The sequence below is a fragment of the Cyprinus carpio genome, chromosome A17 (genome assembly GCF_018340385.1).
Source record: "Cyprinus carpio isolate SPL01 chromosome A17, ASM1834038v1, whole genome shotgun sequence".
Taxonomy (NCBI): Eukaryota; Metazoa; Chordata; class Actinopteri; order Cypriniformes; family Cyprinidae; genus Cyprinus; species Cyprinus carpio.
Genome location: NC_056588.1, coordinates 27,686,167 through 27,703,285, shown reverse-complemented (window position 1 = coordinate 27,703,285; position 17,119 = coordinate 27,686,167). Strand labels below are relative to the sequence as shown.

The window sequence follows — 17,119 nt, the reverse complement described above, 5'->3', positions numbered from 1 at the left end:
CACATTCCTCAAGTCAGCTTTCCTTCGTTTTTTTCATCCTTAACTCTCCTCGGGCTGTTCGTTGCTTGTTCCTAAAACATACCTAAACAGTATCCAACTTGTTTTCTGTCGCCCACTCATTACGGGAATCCTGTTGTTGCTGGTAACCGTAGACAGCCCAGGACGATGAGGTCATTGCTGGTGTAAGCGTCCTGCCTCTGCCCCAGCTTCCTCTCGCGGCAGAAAGGATGAGCCCTTCCCTCTCCAAAACAATGGCATCTTTCTTCCTGCATAGACTGATCAATGCAGACGGACAGAGGTCGGACTGAGAAACCAGACTGTTATTGTCATCTTTTCTAACCATTCAGTGCTTAACTCTTTCTTGTTGATGTGGCATACAAATAACTCTGACTTTTGACCCTCGTGATCTCAGAACAGATAAATCTTAAAATAGAGCAATGACTGATAAAAGTGGCTAATGGAGACGGCTTGTGTATGTGAACCACTGTGGTTATGTCATCATCAGCTGGCTCATAGTGTTTCTGGCATGGGTTTAGCTGCTGAATGCCTCAGATGTTTTCTGGGGTCATTTATACTCAGTATTTGTGAAAAGCAGTCAAATGAGAGGTTGTACTTCACACAACTGTCATGCTTCTCATATAAAATGATGTCATTCAGAATTCATTCAAAACACAATGACGTGGCAGAGTGCTCTTTGGCTTTCTTGTGATTCTCTGATCATGCTACAGATCCTAGTATTATGTTAGAGTAAATGGAAAAGAACATATTATAAACATCTTTATAACTTTAATCTAGGGTGTGAATCTTTGGGTAGACAGCGTTTTTGATTCAGGAATGATTTTTGCAGATTCAGAATGGTTAAATTTGATTTGGATGAAATATTTGATTATGTATATTTAAAGCGTGTTAATTTGGGATGGGCGATATAACCAAATCTTTAACAGTCCTCCATAAAATGTGCTGCACACATCTGAATATTTGGGTTGAACTGTTCTGGAACAGTGTTGTAAATACAACTTAACCACTGATTTCTAGTTGTGTCCTCTTTTGGAAGGCCAAACAAAGTATATTCGCTTTCACAATGGAACAGCATCTCCACAACATGGCGCCGATGGCAACAGTGAGAATCAAACTTACGCCTTCTTTCTTTGCATGAACATTTGGGTGGCGTTATGCAAATCTTCCCACATCTTGACGTAGACATGTGGGGACGTGTTTAAATGAGGCGTTTTAGGAGGATGTGGATGAGTCTTAACTTTTATGAAGAATATCTCTTTGGGTTTGAGACTTTAGTATTTGCAACTTTAGGGATCTTATCTATTCACGAACAGCTTTTAACACTCCAAAGAGAAAGGAAAACTTGAAACAGCATCATATGACCCCTTTAAAGCCAGCAGATACAGTATATTTGGCTGCTGTCATTTATGCAAGTCTTTATGCAGGTTTATCTGTTTCTTTAGGTAATTTTATTCTTCCTTTGTTTTTTTTTGTTTTTGTTTTTTGTTTTTTTTTAATTATTGCTTGTGAAGTTTACCCCTAAATAATCATTTTAATATTTTTTGAGTCCTGCAAATGTTCTCCAGTTCTCCAAGTCCATATTTTGGTGACGTAATGACCCACAGACTGTTGAGATATCTGCTGTAAAATTCACAACATTGGAGACTTTGCAAAAAACAACTGTGAACAATTGTGAGCATCAATCTGAATTTTAAAATGACAAATGAGACCGCTATGGTCATGGAACTTTTAGATATGAGCTAGGGCATCCTCGTCAAGTGCGCCATTTTGGACAATCCCTTGGTTACCAAGGTTAAGTGTTCAGTGTTTAGTTCACAGTATTTGTTAATGGAGAATACCTTTGTGTGCCTAGGCTCAAATGATATTTTAACAGAAATGTTCTTGTTAATCTCAAAATGAATCAAGACCCTGTAAATATGGATCTGACTGATTTGTTTCTGGAAATCTATGCCGTTGTTGTGATTTGATCTTTGTAACGTGGCTAACCACAGTATATCTACTATTTATCTTTAGCTTTACCATAGGAGATATCCACCCTGTATTAATGTGATGAATAATGGCAGTCTAATAACTGTTTCACACAGGTCTTACTCCCTACCAAGGGGAGTGATACTGGGCAATGATGTCATCTCACTTTTAAAGTAGAGATTTGAGACATTATCCAGAAAACCACTCCTCGTATGTGGAAATGTTGACTTTCTCATGACCCCTTGATCCTGTAAAGAATTAGAAATTCTGTAACAGTGGAATAGTTTTTAGGGTGTCGTAATTCTTAACCAGGGTGGAAAAGATAACTGTTTAGCCCATGACTCAATAAAACATTGAGAAGTGTTTCTTAAAGTCAAAATGAAACATAATTTCTATCAGTGGCACAAATTCTTCAGTGAATATCCTGAATGATATTCATTGAAATTTGGATTAGATTGAGAAATGTAGGCATCCTATGCCAGAATGAACGTAGATACAAGTTGGCTAAAAGGAAATTTCACCAAAATTCTGATAAGGACATTTGAGTCGCCCCACCACCATTTTTTGCACAAAAACTAAACAGACACACTCATACACACACATATGTACAAAAAATATTTCATACCAGGGCTCTAGAGGTGGCAATTAGGTGGCAATATTTCATACATGCCACCTAATTTCTCAGTGGTGCAACTATAAAAAAAAAAAACAGAGGTCGCACCGGTGCGACCAGCCGTTCAAGGGAAAAAAAAAGTATTCCGCGACTCTGAAAGTCTCCCTGTGGTTCAACAACAGACACTAGAGCCCTGCATTTCAGCCCGAGCCCGACGGACCCCGACTTTTTACGCCCCTTGAGCCGGGCTTCAGGATAATTTTCACGTCATAGTTCAGACGTGGGCCGGGCCTCCCACCTGTTTTAGACTTCTCCTTACTTTTATATTTTAGACATCCATCAATTAGTGATGAAAAAAAGAATTGCCGCGCTGGTGGAAACAACACGAGACCGTGCTACCGTGACTGTCAAGAGCGGCTCGACAGTGTTTAGTGTCCCGCAGCAGCAGCGCAGCTGCACAGTTCTGCGTTCAAATGCACGCAATAGGCTCAAGCTTGCTGCAAAGCACCGGCAAAAGTAATTACCATAAATGTGACGGGGAAATAGTAAGGAGATATTTGAATTATTTACTAATGAACTAGTGTTTTCTGAGCCTGTCGCAAGGATGAAGTTGCTGATCCTGACTCGCCATCTCATTAGACCCACCTTTAGAGAGAAATACATCTTTACGGATTATGATTATAATGAAAGAGTTTTTGTTTTCGATTTGTTTTATTTTGTTAAGAAATCATTTAAAGCTTTCTATTGATATATTTATCATGTCTGTGAGTTTCGGTTCATTTTTGTACTCCTGTTATACACAGATAAAAGACCCTTTACGAATGATGTATTACTCTAACCTTTATGTGCAAAAATGACGGCATTTCTACTGAAAAAATGCAAGTGATCATGCTGGCACCTCCATGTCCTGAAGCGTCTCTGCACAAACTATTGGATATAGCGCACATTTATCTGGGGCTAACGTTTAAACATTGTTATATGTTGTAACTGTTTTGCTGCTAGAGAGAGAGTGGCCAGCTGGTTTAGCCAAGGCCAAAGATTAAGAAGGCCAAACTACAGGAGTTGGCCATCCAAGGGGCATGTGATTGCAATGGAGGATAGTCCATAAGACATTGAGCCATGAGATGTTCAGTTTGAAGCCCTTAAAATTTATTTAGATTTTCTTTTTATTTCATTTATCTTGAGATGTTTTAAGTTTAAATTTCAGCTCAGTGAAGCACTTTAAGGACAGGAAATAACTGAAGGAACAGGAACTAGGAATGTCACAAAGTGGATTCAATCTGATGTTGCCTATTTGAGCACCAGTTTATCATGTATCAGAGCATCTATGCTAACCACTTTGCAGTGGCTCCAACCAGTTTACTATTACTGAGGAAAAAAAAAAAATTCCTGAATTGATTGCCCTACAAACACTCTTTCCCTGATCATCATTCCCTCATTCCTGGTTCACGGGTGAAGAGCTCATCTCTTATCTTTCCTTTCCATTTTTTCCTCTCTTTTCCATTAACTAAAGATGAAAAGACGCTTTGATTTGATCCAAGAAATGTAACGAGCTCAGCTGTATGCTGTGGGTTGTGCTGTTAATAAGTTGTGTAATGTGTGCCTCAGTGGACAGACGGCGTGCTCTGTCCCCTCTCTTTTCTTCTCTTCTGCTCGTATGTGACTCAGTCAGGCTTGTAGATGGAATGATTCATGGGAGTGATGAAAATCAAGTTGAAATTGCATTGCTATCATTTAAAAATCCAAGACAGTGTTTGACAAACTCATTTTAACACAGTCTGTGTTTGTTTGTGCCTCGCAATGACAGGAATACTTATTTGTCAAATTCTTAACCCTTGACAAGGAGCTGTTCTTTAAGCAAGATACGTTAAGTTTATTTACTTGCTTGCAAAAATTTATATTCTGAATTTTATTTTCAGTCAGTGTCACTAAATTTAATTTCAACTTGTGTACATATCACGCATCAACAAGCAATTGGGCCTCGGAGACAGAACTGGCTGTTGGGTAGAATTAGGCCAGTGAAAAGAATGGTGGAACACTTTGTGAAAAGGTGGCAATTTGGTTTTTGCCCCCTCACTCTTAATTTGCATACCTGTGCACTGCTCCAGTCAGGGAAACTCATGCAAATTGGGATCACCTATGCAAATGAGATCAGCCTGTAGGAGGAGAGGAGGAAAGGCAAGTAGACCGTGTTGGCATGTAGGCCTTTTCCCGCTCACGCAGTGCGCAAGAACATGGCAATGCAAACTCTGTGTTGGGCATACACCCACTCAACTCACTTCTTTCCCTTATAGCAGTGTGTTTGCAGTAAGAGAGACTGGAAATAGTCTGCGCTCGGTTGCTGTCTGAACCTTCAAAAATGTAGTTTTCTTACCAAGCCATTGTTCCCTGCATGCATTAAACATATGGCACAGACTCAAGGTCTTATACTGTCTTATCTGAGAACTGTGCGAGAACAGTGTTTCCTCTTTTTCAGTGGCTTAATTTCCCATGCTTTGTGGCACATTGCCTTAGCAAGAAATGGAGCTGGAATTCATCGTCTTTTGGCTTCTGGACTTGGGGTGCGTAGTTAGGAGATGAAAGTGTCCGTGCCGGTGCAGGATATCCTGTGTTGTTGCCACCTCAAGATGGTTGGGAGGGGGAGTGCTAAGGGGCGGAAATCACCACATCAAGTTGACATTTTGACAATAAAGGGTTATAAGGCCCCGGCTCAGCACTTTAGAAACTGCCACCTGACTTTAATTACCTCGGTTCTTCTGTTGTTGTTTTTCCTTATCTCTAAAAGTCTCTGAAGTTTTTTTGCAGACTACACTTGTGGCGCTTTTCCACTGCTTGGTACGACTCAGCTCGGCACAGCTCAGTATGGTACGGCACAGCTCGGCTCTGCACGGTTTGCGTTTCCACTGTAGTTTAGTATCGCTTTAGAGTGGGTGGGATTATTCACATGTCATTATAGTTGCGCCACCTCTACTGCCACGACTCCTAAAAAAACTTTTTCATTCCGCGTCGCCCCATCAAGCTCTCGCTGGATCCGCTCCTCTGCTATCAATGAGAGGAACGTCTGTACTTCCACAACAGACAACGAAACTATTTGGTTGTTAAAAAAGGGCAACTTGTTCAAAACAGTTGAGTACGATCCTTTGCTGGCTGTGCTGTTTCAAATCTAACGGTTCTTTTGTGTTTGTGTTGCAAGTTCTGTGATGCAGGTAGTGACGACTCTCTCTGGCCAATCCGTGATCAGCAGAGTTTGCACGTCACGTTTTGGTAATGGTACGGTTCACTTGGAACCTCAACCGAGGTAGTTCTAAAAAAAGTACTAGGTACCAGGTGCTGTACCCAGTGGATAACCCCCCAAAAGTGAACCGTACCAAGCCGTACCGTGCCGTACCATGCAGTGGAAAAGCACCATTACAGTTTGTATTTAATGTGTATTCCATATGAAACACCCTTTCATCGTTCAAAGAGGAAATTTTGATAACTTGATGATTCATAAAGCCAGTTTAAAGGCAAGGCAAGGCAAGGCAAGTTTATTTATATAGCACATTTCGTACACAATGGTAATTCAAAGTGCTTTACATAAAAGAAGGTAAAATAATCATGAAGAAAAATAATAACAAAAATAAAACAAGCAATTTTAAAAACATAAAACAGGCAATTTTAAAACATTGGAAATGATTTAAAAATTGACGTATTTAAAATGAATTTAAAACAGTTAAAGGGGTCATATGATGCAATTAAACATTTTTCCTTTCTCTTTGGTGTGTTACAAGCTCTTGGTGCATAAAGAAGATCTGTAAAGTTGCAAAGACTAAAGTCTCAAATTCAAAGAGATATTCTTTATAAAAGTTAAGAGTCAACCATGCCCTTCTAAAACAGCTCATTCTAACAAGCCCCCACATGTCTCTGTCACAATGTGTGAAGATTTGCATAACACTGCCCAAATGTTCATGCAAAGAAAGAAGGTGTAACTTTTATTCTCGCTGTTGCTGCTACCGCCATGTTGTGGAGACATGTGTGTTTGGTTGTGAAAGTGAAACTACTTTGTTTGGCCTTCCAAAAGAGGACACAACTAGAAATCAGTGGTTAAGTTGTATTTACAACAACGTTCCATAACAGTTCAACCCAAATATTCAGATGTGTGCAGTGCAGTTTACGGAGGTCTGTTACCTGAACCAGTAGCCTACAATGCTTCTGGGCACAAAGGCTGTTTCTATGAAGTGGTGCAATTCCAACTTTGCAAGTACAGTCTAGCACTTTTGACTCACAGCCTGTAAGTACATTTTTTATATTTAAAGAATTTGCCACTGATGATTCAAAAGCGAGTTTTGAGCAGTTTAGAGTAGTGCTTGTTGTTTGTCATTTCTCTGATCACAAATGCAGATATGGTTTTACGTTTTATTGGTTTGATATTGATTGTAACATGTAAAAAGACAGTATAAGTCATTATAATCAGTAAGTATGTCCCCACAGGATGTAACAAATGCCTCGTTTGTAATGGGTTTTATTGGTTTTGTCTCGTTGTGCCGGGAGATGGCATCACTCACAGTATGGTAAGGGCTTAACATTTCCGTCACAAGCTTGAGGTATTCAGCCAATCACAATGCACTGGATAGCTGGCCAATCAGCGTACACCACTCTTTTTAGAATGATGAGCTTTGTAAAAATCGGCGTGTTTCAGAAAGGCAGGGCATAGAGGAGCAACAATAATGTACATTATGGGGAAAAAAATTTTTTTGAAACTTAAACCGTATAAACACATTGCATTACACCAAATACACAAAATAATGTTCCTTTTAGCAACATCATATGACCCCTTTAAGGTTCTAGGAACATGTTGTACACTGAAATTATTTATTGTAATATGCCAAAAGCATGGCACATGTATTCAGGTTATTTTGCTCATAAGTTTGGATACTTGTATGAATACTGTTTAAAGTCACTGTGAAATCAAAATTCTTATTTTAATGTAATTTTGTAGTGTTTATTTAAATTCTTTATCCATGCACATCATTCAAAAAAAGTTTTCTCATAATTGATAATATAAATATTATCAAGTGCCACCTTACTTTTTTCTCTTATTCAAAAAGCCACAACAATTTACTTTAAACAGCCCTGACATTAAGTGGTCTCAGCCAATGGCATGAGGTGGGGTGGGAGTATCTCTTTAAACCATGGTAGATGGGGTAATTTTTAGAAAACCTTTTTTTTTTTCTTTATAAAACATACTTTATTTCTGTATTGTGGCACAGAAATCTCACACTTTAACTTTAAAGGCAAAATGAAATCAAATTGACCATATTTGCATTCATAATACACATTCCTGTTCCTCTGAAATGACTTTCCTGTTCGACTAATGTTACTAGAGCCACTTAAGTTTCAGCCAATGGGTGTCAACAGAGTTGTATGTTTACTGAATGCCCACTTTTTACCTTCAATTCATGATGGATAAAATCAAGTACCCTACCATAGATATTTTTTTAAATAGCCATAATGAAACTCTGAAATATGTTACAAAAATAAACTTAGTTGTGAATGGATTTGAATGGATTTTCAAATTAAAGGGATACTCCACCCCAAAATGAAAATTTAGTCATTAATCACTTACCCGCATGTCGTTCCAAATGCATAAAAGCTTCATTTGTCTTCAGAACACAATTTAAGATATTTTCCCAAGTAAATTACACTGTCAAGGTCCAGGAAAGTATGAAAGACATCATCAGAATAGTCCATCTGTCATCAGTGGTTCAATCGTAATGTTATGAAGCATCGAGAATATTTTTTGTACGGGAAGAAAACAAAAAATAACGACTTTATTCAACAATTTGTCTCCTCTTTGTCTCTCCGCATCACCGTAGTGCCATTTTGGAGAATATCAGCTGAATGCAAACTGCGTACGCTATTCTGTGTTGGCCACGACACAAGGATACGTTTTCCACATGTATATATGCTTTGATTTGAACGAAAACAGCGCATCCATGCAGCGCGGCTGACACAGAAGAGTGTACGCTGCCTGTGTTAAGGAGATATTCTCCAAAATGACAATACGGTGATGCGGAGATACACAGAGGAGACAAATTGTTGAATAAAGTCGTTATTTTTGTTTTCTTCACGTACAAAAAGTATGCTCTTTGCTTCATAACGTTACGGTTGAACCACTGACGGCAGATGGACTATTCTGATGATGTCTTTCATACTTTTCTGGACCTTGACAGTGTAATTTACTTGGCAGTCAGTGGGGCAGTCACAAGCCTCCCGGTTCTCATCCAAAATAGCTTAAATTGTGTCCTGAAGATGAACAAAGCTTTTACGGTTTGGAACAACATGGGGGTAAGTGATTAATGTCAAAATTTCCATTTTGGGGTGGTGTATCCCTTTAAGCCATTAATTTTCATTTATGTTTGTGCGATAAGTTTTTTTTTTTTTTTTTTCAATATGTGTGCTTTACAAAATCTTTAAAAGTGGGTTGAAAAGTTTTAGATGTTTCTGGTTTCCCAATCTACTCTTTTTTTCTTTTTTTGTGATAAAATGCTGACTCCCACTCTCTTTCTCTCCTCCGGCAGCACTTGGTGTCGTGGGACGCGGGTAAACCGGAGTGTCTCCTGCAGCTGGTGAAAGAGCTGTTGCAGCAGTATCATCAGTACCAGTGCCAGCGGCTTCGTGACAGTTCCCGCCTGCTCTTTGAATATGGCAGCCTGCTGGAAGACCCCAACTATGGGCGCAGTATGGAGATCTACGCTGGACGCAAGAACAGCTGGGTACCAGTGCTGCATCGCCTTATACATTACCATTAACATAATAGTAAAAGTTTCCATTCAGTGAGACTGTGATAAACATCCATTGATCCATCCAAACCACTATGTAGGGTCAATGGGATGCTGGAGCTTATTCCTGTGTCTTAGGCCAAAAGCAGGGAATCACCTTGGATGGATAAAATAAAGTATTCAATTCCCTAAATTATCAACAAATAGACATTAGATGGTTCATTAATATATTAAACACACCAAATCACACCACCCACTATTACTAAAGCATATATTTGGAGAACTGGATCACTTAGCTCCACTTCAAGTAAACTGACCTTCTCTTAATGAAATTTAATGAACTAATTGACTGAAGTGGTAAAAACTCTCTGCCTTATTTCTTTCACATTTTAAAGTCTACCTCTGTAATTCTCTAATTACCAGTACTGATTTGTTATGTAGCTGACACTTATAGTATCTACTGTGCTACAGGTAGTTCTCTTATTGCAGAGATATACTTCCTGGAACAACCTGAAATTAGGTGCCTTATTCATGGGCACAATGGTAACTGGTAATCAGTCGTCCCATTTGGGGTTTGAACCAGCAAGTTTATGCACAGTATGTGGTGTTCTGATAAAACCACACACTACTGAATGTCGTGGGCCTAGCATCAATGTCACAGGATGCACACACAAGGCAGTGGGTTTTTTGATAAAGTGCAAAGCGAATTGCACAACCGGTCAAAAATGAACACACACTCCCTCACAAATGGACACACAGAGGGTTCCGTAATATGGTCGTGTTTTTGTGAAGAGTGTAGTATGTTGGCCTGTGGGCGTGAGTGTGAGTGTGTTGCTTCATGAGCTTCAGTCTTTAAAGGGATGTGGTGAACTGTGGTCTGTGGGATAACAACCTATGATTAGGAAACTTTTGTGTAATTTTAAAAAGATGTAACCAAAGTTATGCATATTATATGAAACAAGGAGTCATACAGCGAATTACATTTGAAAGTGGATATGGCTATGCCATACTTATTCTAGAGAACATTTGAAGTGAACACTGGGAGCATGGCATTACTTTCTCACATGTATTTTACTTCTATTTTAAATTGAATCAAAATTATACCTTGACAATAGTGGCTTGGCCAATGCATCAGTACATTGTTTGACAATGTAACAAGAATTTTTTTTTTTACTTTTGCTGATATATACACACACATACACCCAACCAACCCTACATGCACACCACCTCGAACAATACAAAGTTAAAAATATAGTCAAAGTCCTTTTAATATAGTTCCTTTAACAAAAATATAGTTAAAGGAATAGATTTGTTTGACAAACAGACTAATTTAAGCCTTTATTCACTGAAAAGCAAGATATACACCCTAGCTCTTATTGCCACAGAAGTAGTGATTTCTGATTTGTAAATGAATCATTTGACATCAGTCAAGTCAATTCACATTTATTTTTAAAGCAACACTTTAAAAAACAAAAAGGGAAGTCGTGGTCTAATGGTTAGAGAGTGGGACTCGTAACCCAAAGGTTGCGGGTTCAAGTCTCGTACCAGCAGGGATTGTGGATGGGGGAGTGAATGTACAGCACTCTCTCCCACCTTCAATACCACGACTGAGGTGCCCTTGAACAAGGCACTGAACCCCCAACTGCTCCCCGGGTGCCATAGCAAAAAAATGCTGCCCACTGCTCCGGGTGTGTGTTCACGGTGTGTGTGTGTGTTCACTGCTGTGTGTGTGCACTTAGGATGGGATAAATGCAGAGCACTAATTGCGAGTATGGGTTACCATACTTGGCCACATGCCATGTCACTTATACAATGCAGATTATTTTTTAAAAAGCTTTATAGTTATAAACAGGAAAAAAAAAAATTTAATATTACAAAAATTAATAAATTATGAAGCAAATTCTATTTCAGCCTTAAAACAGCTCTTGTTATTTTTCAGCTCAGTTCAATGTTGATTCAATTTTTTCAGTGTTGCAAAATTCAGTTATGAAACAAACTCAGTTCAGCTATAAAGCAGCTCTCCAGAAGACAATGGTGTCATCATTCTGCTTAAGTCAGCTCAGTGTTGATTCAGTTCAGTTCAATAACAGTGCAAAGTTGATCAGTTATGAAGTTCAATTCAGCTATAAGCACCTCTACAGAAGGGCAGTATGTCATTAGTTAGCTTAATGTTGTTAAAGGTTTATTCAATTCAGTTCAGTAACATGTTGCAAAGTTATAAAAGATTCAGCTACTGTATAAAGCTGCTCTACATTATGTGACTCAGATCTTTTTTAATTAATCATTGGTCCAGTTCACAAGACTGATGTAAATTATTCTTTCCCAAATGTAATTAATTTGGTTCTTCTCACTTACTGATGCAGTAGTTGCTTTCAACAGCTGAAGGTTGAGTTGTAGATTATCAGTGAATAATAGCCTAAATAAATTTTGGATTTTGAATCTTTTGACTCCTAGTTGATCAAAAGTTTAAATCTGAATTACAATATCCAGATTTGGAAAACCCTTGGATTCAGGATCAGGCAATCCATTTTACCTTTGTGCCAGGTTTTCGTAGCAATACTGGATCCACATCTTTTCAGATTACCAAATCCAGATTACAGGTGCCGTAAATAAGACTACAATTCACAATGTAGGCTACTAGCTTTATGACGAACAAAAGGTAGAATAGTCAGTATTGGGTGACTTTGTGTTTTTTTATTTTAATTGTTAGAAAATAATTTTGACTGATTAATCTCTAGTGATTCTGAAGTAGTTCAAAATCAAAAGCATAATTATGATTTTTTGAAACAAAGGAATCCCAGTTTAACTAAAAAGCACAAACTGAACAGTTAATCCAGATCAAAACTAAGACTGGACTGAATTATGTGATCTAATATGATTTTTTGAACAACTGCAATCTAATCAGATTACTTTTGAACAACTGGGCCCAGAAGACTAGGAAAGTCTATTATGTGTCTTCCATCCATTTTCCAAACCGCTTGTCCTGTGTAGGATTGCACAGACGCTGGAGCCCATCCCAGCATCTCGGGCCGTAGTATGGACACATTGCTGGTCCAGTACATGGCTAACAGTCATAGACATAGGGTATGGGTGTTTTTTTAATGCAGCTTTTTTAATTTGATGGAAAAGAGCGATCAGGGTGATTCTTCAGAATTGCTGAACTTTTGTGTTCCATGGCATGCATAAAGTCAAGTGGGTTTGGTACAACATGAGGATGAGAAATAATGACAGAATTATTACATTAACAATTAGGTTACTATGTGAGGAATATTACAGTGTGTGTGCCTGTTCACTATTTGATGCTCTTTATGTGCTTTTCTCTTTTTTTTCTAGACGGGGGAGTTTTCTGCTCGATTTCTTCTCAGACTCCCTGTGGATTTTAGCAACATTCCCGTCTATCTTCTCAAGGTAACATCCATCCATTAATACAAACTTTCGGGAAGATCATAAACCCCCATTTCTTCGATTTGTTTGGTGAAAGGTTGTTTATCTGTTTATCAATGCATGAAAATATCTTCACAAAACATTACATGTAAAAGTGCATGTAAGTATAGGTCGCTCTCGTGCAAGCGTTCATTTCTCTGCTCTTGTTTGTGCGTGTGTGTAGGCTGCGAGTTGACTAATCAGCAGCCTGTCACTCCCAATCAACTCTGAGCTGTGTTGTGTCTGCAGGCCCTCTCTCTATTGCCTCCCCTTCCAGTCACCCTGTGTCTTGCCCTTCCTTGGTTTTGTTTTTTTCCTTTTTCTGTTTCCCCATCTGCCACACTACCGTGTGTATGTTTGTGTTCATGTGTGCGTGAGAGGGTGTACGGCCTCAGGAGGCCCTTGCTCTATGGCCTTTTCCAGTCGGAGCCATGTTTGTCCTCCCCAAGACAGCTGAAATGATGGTAAACATATGGAAAATAGCAGTCATCATCAGCATCACCGTCTCAGCATTCTGTACCTCAGCAGTACTGTACACTAGACTCATGCATAGACATGTACAGTTCACTCCCAGTGGACCATATTCCACTGAAACTCACTTTAGCCACAGGTCAGAGGCCGTCTGTAAGGTCACCACTGTAGGGTCATTATTCCCAGCTAATTTGTCATGAAGCTTGACATATCAAGAACTTGGTGTTTCAAGGATCCATTATATATTTGTAGGTCTTCTTCTGATTCAAAGAAAGAATGGTGCATGTATGGTTAAAGCTGCTGTGTATTCTTTTTCACTGCAAACTGCAAAAAAACAAAACTGTAAAAATATGTTAGACTGATTTGTAACAGATTTCTGTTATTTTGTTTCCAGTTTTCCGTGAAACCGTTGCCTTGATATCAGCAGGTCCAAGTATGTTATACAGAAAATATAACTTCTATCATAATGTAAGGTCCTCTGTTTTATTTTGACATCAATTTAAGCTGCGTGTCTTCTACTGAGATTTTTTTTTTTGTTCAACAGTGTTTGTTGTGATTTACCATAGATGGCTTCAAGCACTGACCGTTTTCCACAGAAAAACTGACGACCAGATTTAGCTCTGTAAGAGGTGCTTGTGAAAAGCCAGTGGAATGTCTGCCTCTGTACAATGGGAAAGCTCTGTAAATTAGCACTCAAATTTGCCTTGTTGGCATTGAAATGTAGCCAGAAAAGTTCAAAGGGATGCACTGGACAATTTACAGTTGAAAATCAAATCTGTATGTTGATGAAGAGTGTTGCTGTCTGAGTGAAGAATTATTTTGAATTAATTGTCAGATTAGGTCAACTGAGGTTTGTTAAAGATGAGACATGTATGCACATGTGAATGCTTAATGTCTGATAAAGAATTATACACTTCAAGTGAAATCAAAGAGCGAACAAGTGTGATGTCATTTCGACACGTTCAGACTTCCGTTGGTCTATGAAGATTACTTCATAGGTGGATGTGCTTTGGGGGTCTAGCTTGTTTGCCTTGGGAAATCTTTTAATTTCTTCACGCAGTCTGTTGAGGTCAGACATGAGTAAAAGTATGAACATGAACTGGAGTGCCAAACTGCTCATTGGGTCAATCATATCCACATCCCTATGATCAGATGCTGTTTTAACTGCTTTTCTCATCACTGGCATTATTGTTGTGTGTTAGTTGTGTTTCTGAAAGGATAGCTCGCAGCACATAGTTAAATACTCACCTGAACATCACTCCCATTGCTCATGAGCTACTTTGCAATGTTCACAAACAGTATACTATTGCTCAGCTATTTCAAACTTCTGTTTACCCTTGAGCAAAGAATGAACCAGAACTTTATCAGAAAGAGAGTATATTGGGGCCTTTAAGGTAATAATCTGGTTACTTGAAATCCAAATAACAAAGCTTTCATATACCTCTGTTAATCTGAATTTTGGAGATATACAAAGTTATAGTTGTCTGTTGAAAATGTTCATTAGTGTGTAGGTACCCTAACAGTATATTATTTTATATCTACGCATGTCCAAATTAAGATAACTGCTACTACAAGACAAATTAAGTTCTAGAAGGTTAAGCTATCTGAGACACTGGAGCCAAAATGAGATTTTGCAGTTAGTTTTTTTCTTGGTATTAAGGCTTTACCCACCGGTGTCCAATACTGCTCCTGGAAGGCCAATATACTGCAGAGTTTAGCTCCAATCATAATTAAACACACCTGAAACAACTAATAAAGGTCTTCAGGATTACTGGAATCTTCCAGGCAAAAGTGTCGGGGCTGGTTACAGTTAAACACTGCAGGACGTTGGCCCTCCAGGAGCGGGACACGCCTGGCTTAATTGTTAAATGGGCCTTAGTGTAATGTAAATGTGGTCATTGACATTTGCTTGACAGTACCATCCTAAGCTGAAAATAAAATTGATTTAATTATATATAATATCACCGCCTCTTGTTGACAATGGAGAAAGGACAATGTAATTGCTAAATACAGAATTAAGTTATCACTAGGTCAAAGATTTCTGGTGTGGGGATCCCATCATTTTCTTCCTGTCCAATACGTTCCGTTACATGAATCTATGATACGTTTGATAGTGAGCAAACATCACTGCCTTTTTGTCACTCCTCTAACAAGTTGCTGGTAGATGACATTTTGACTGTTTAAATCTTCATCAAATCTTCAGTGACGTCCCCTCCCCTCCATGATTGCCTTTGCCCTCTGCTAGCAGAGCGAGGCTGTGTAGGCATCGGTAGGAGTTGTGTTGCATACCATGATAGTTGCCTGGAGTGTGCCATCTCGCTGGTTTATCTTAGTAGGCTGGACATGCTTACCTTCCAAAATCCTCTTGTGTCCCTCAGGGCATCGAGGGCTTGTCATGAGAGCAGACTGCACTGCTGGAGAGAAATAGAGGACAATGGCAATTGTGTAGTGTAGCAATCCTATCAGGCATCGGTAGTTTCTTTCCTGGTAAGGACAAAAAGACTCGCAATTGCTGTTTTGTCTTTCTACCTTTGGATTGACTGTGGGAGCTCGAAGTAGAAGCCCTAACCCTTACTAAAATATTTTATGTTTAAAAACTGATGCTAAACAGGCATGCTCCAATTTCAATAATTTTCAAGTTAGAAAAAAAAAAAGTGCATCAGTACAAACAGTTCAATCCAGTAGATTTGGACTGAGCACTGTTCACTGCTCTTTTGTTGCTCGGTTCAGCGTGGTACCCGTTCAGCTCTAAATGTCAGCTGTCCTAGTTTGCACAGCCATTGGTGGAGCGAGCTGAGGCTCTGTGTTTGTGACAAGCCTGATCAGTCTCACTCCACTGGAGCCATACGGACCGCTAGCCGGGACCTGACTTCCTGTGCAGCGGGTGAGGAGGAGGATTGCGCCGTTGGCCCTCAGGGATACCACCGCCACTGCCGTTGATTATTTTAGACAACTCTGGAGAGTCACATCCCAGGTCTACATGTTGCTTTTTGGCTGCTGTTAAAGGGCCAATCTGTTGCTGTTGAGTAAAGTCACTATAGTGGAATTAGTGATTGTTTTAATTAAATATGAAAGGGAAAGAATGAAAGTGAGAGCTAAACCTGGAGGCCTGTTTCTATCATGGTTTTAATATCTGCAAGGGACACTTATTGGAATGCACAAATGTGTAACACAGCAACACAGGGCAACAAATCTTGTAATTACAAGTATTTATGTTATGCTTACATTGTAAACACATTTTATTTTAAAATCAGGTTCAAAAGCACTGTCTCCAGGCCTATTCACACTCAAGAGTGAAATGAAAAGCGAAACGAATCACTGAAGACAGGCTTATTCACACCAGAAATAAAATGCAAAAGCAAAATAAATCACAGATGACAGGTTTGTTCATGTCAGAAGTGAAACAAAAAACCACTCTGGTTATTCACATGCAAAATATAACATCTGATGCAGCATTTGAGCTGGCGGGGGGGATCAGTCGATTTGGTCAGTCACACTTATTTACACATATTTTAGCTTTTCTGTAAACCTACAGATTTTCACCCTGTGTACCGTATTTAAAGGGGTCATATGATGCGATTTCAGTTTTTCCTTTCTCTTTGGAGTGTTACAACTCTTGATACATGAAGAAGATCTATAAAATTGCAAAGTATAAAGTCTCAAATCCAGAGAATTTGCCACTGATGATTCAAACACAAGTTTTGAGCAGTGTAGAGTAGTTCTTGACACGCTTGAGGTATTCAGCCAATCACAAAGCACTGGATAGCTGGCCAATCAGCGTACACCTCGCTTTTCACAATGCTAAGCTTTGCAAAAATCGACGCGTTTCAGAAAGGCGGGGCATAGAGGAGAAACAATAATATAC

At 39.1% G+C, this 17,119-nt stretch overlaps 1 protein-coding gene across 1 annotated transcript in view; it reads left to right on the top strand.

The window, feature by feature from the left end:
- babam2 (BRISC and BRCA1 A complex member 2) overlaps nucleotides 1-17,119 on the top strand; it is a 91,913-nt gene that overhangs the window by 29,155 nt on the left and 45,639 nt on the right. Inside the window, exons 5-6 of the mRNA XM_042774556.1 lie at nucleotides 9,160-9,354; nucleotides 12,694-12,768. Coding sequence (XP_042630490.1) covers nucleotides 9,160-9,354; nucleotides 12,694-12,768 — 270 coding nt within the window. The remainder of the gene's footprint in view (nucleotides 1-9,159; nucleotides 9,355-12,693; nucleotides 12,769-17,119) is intronic.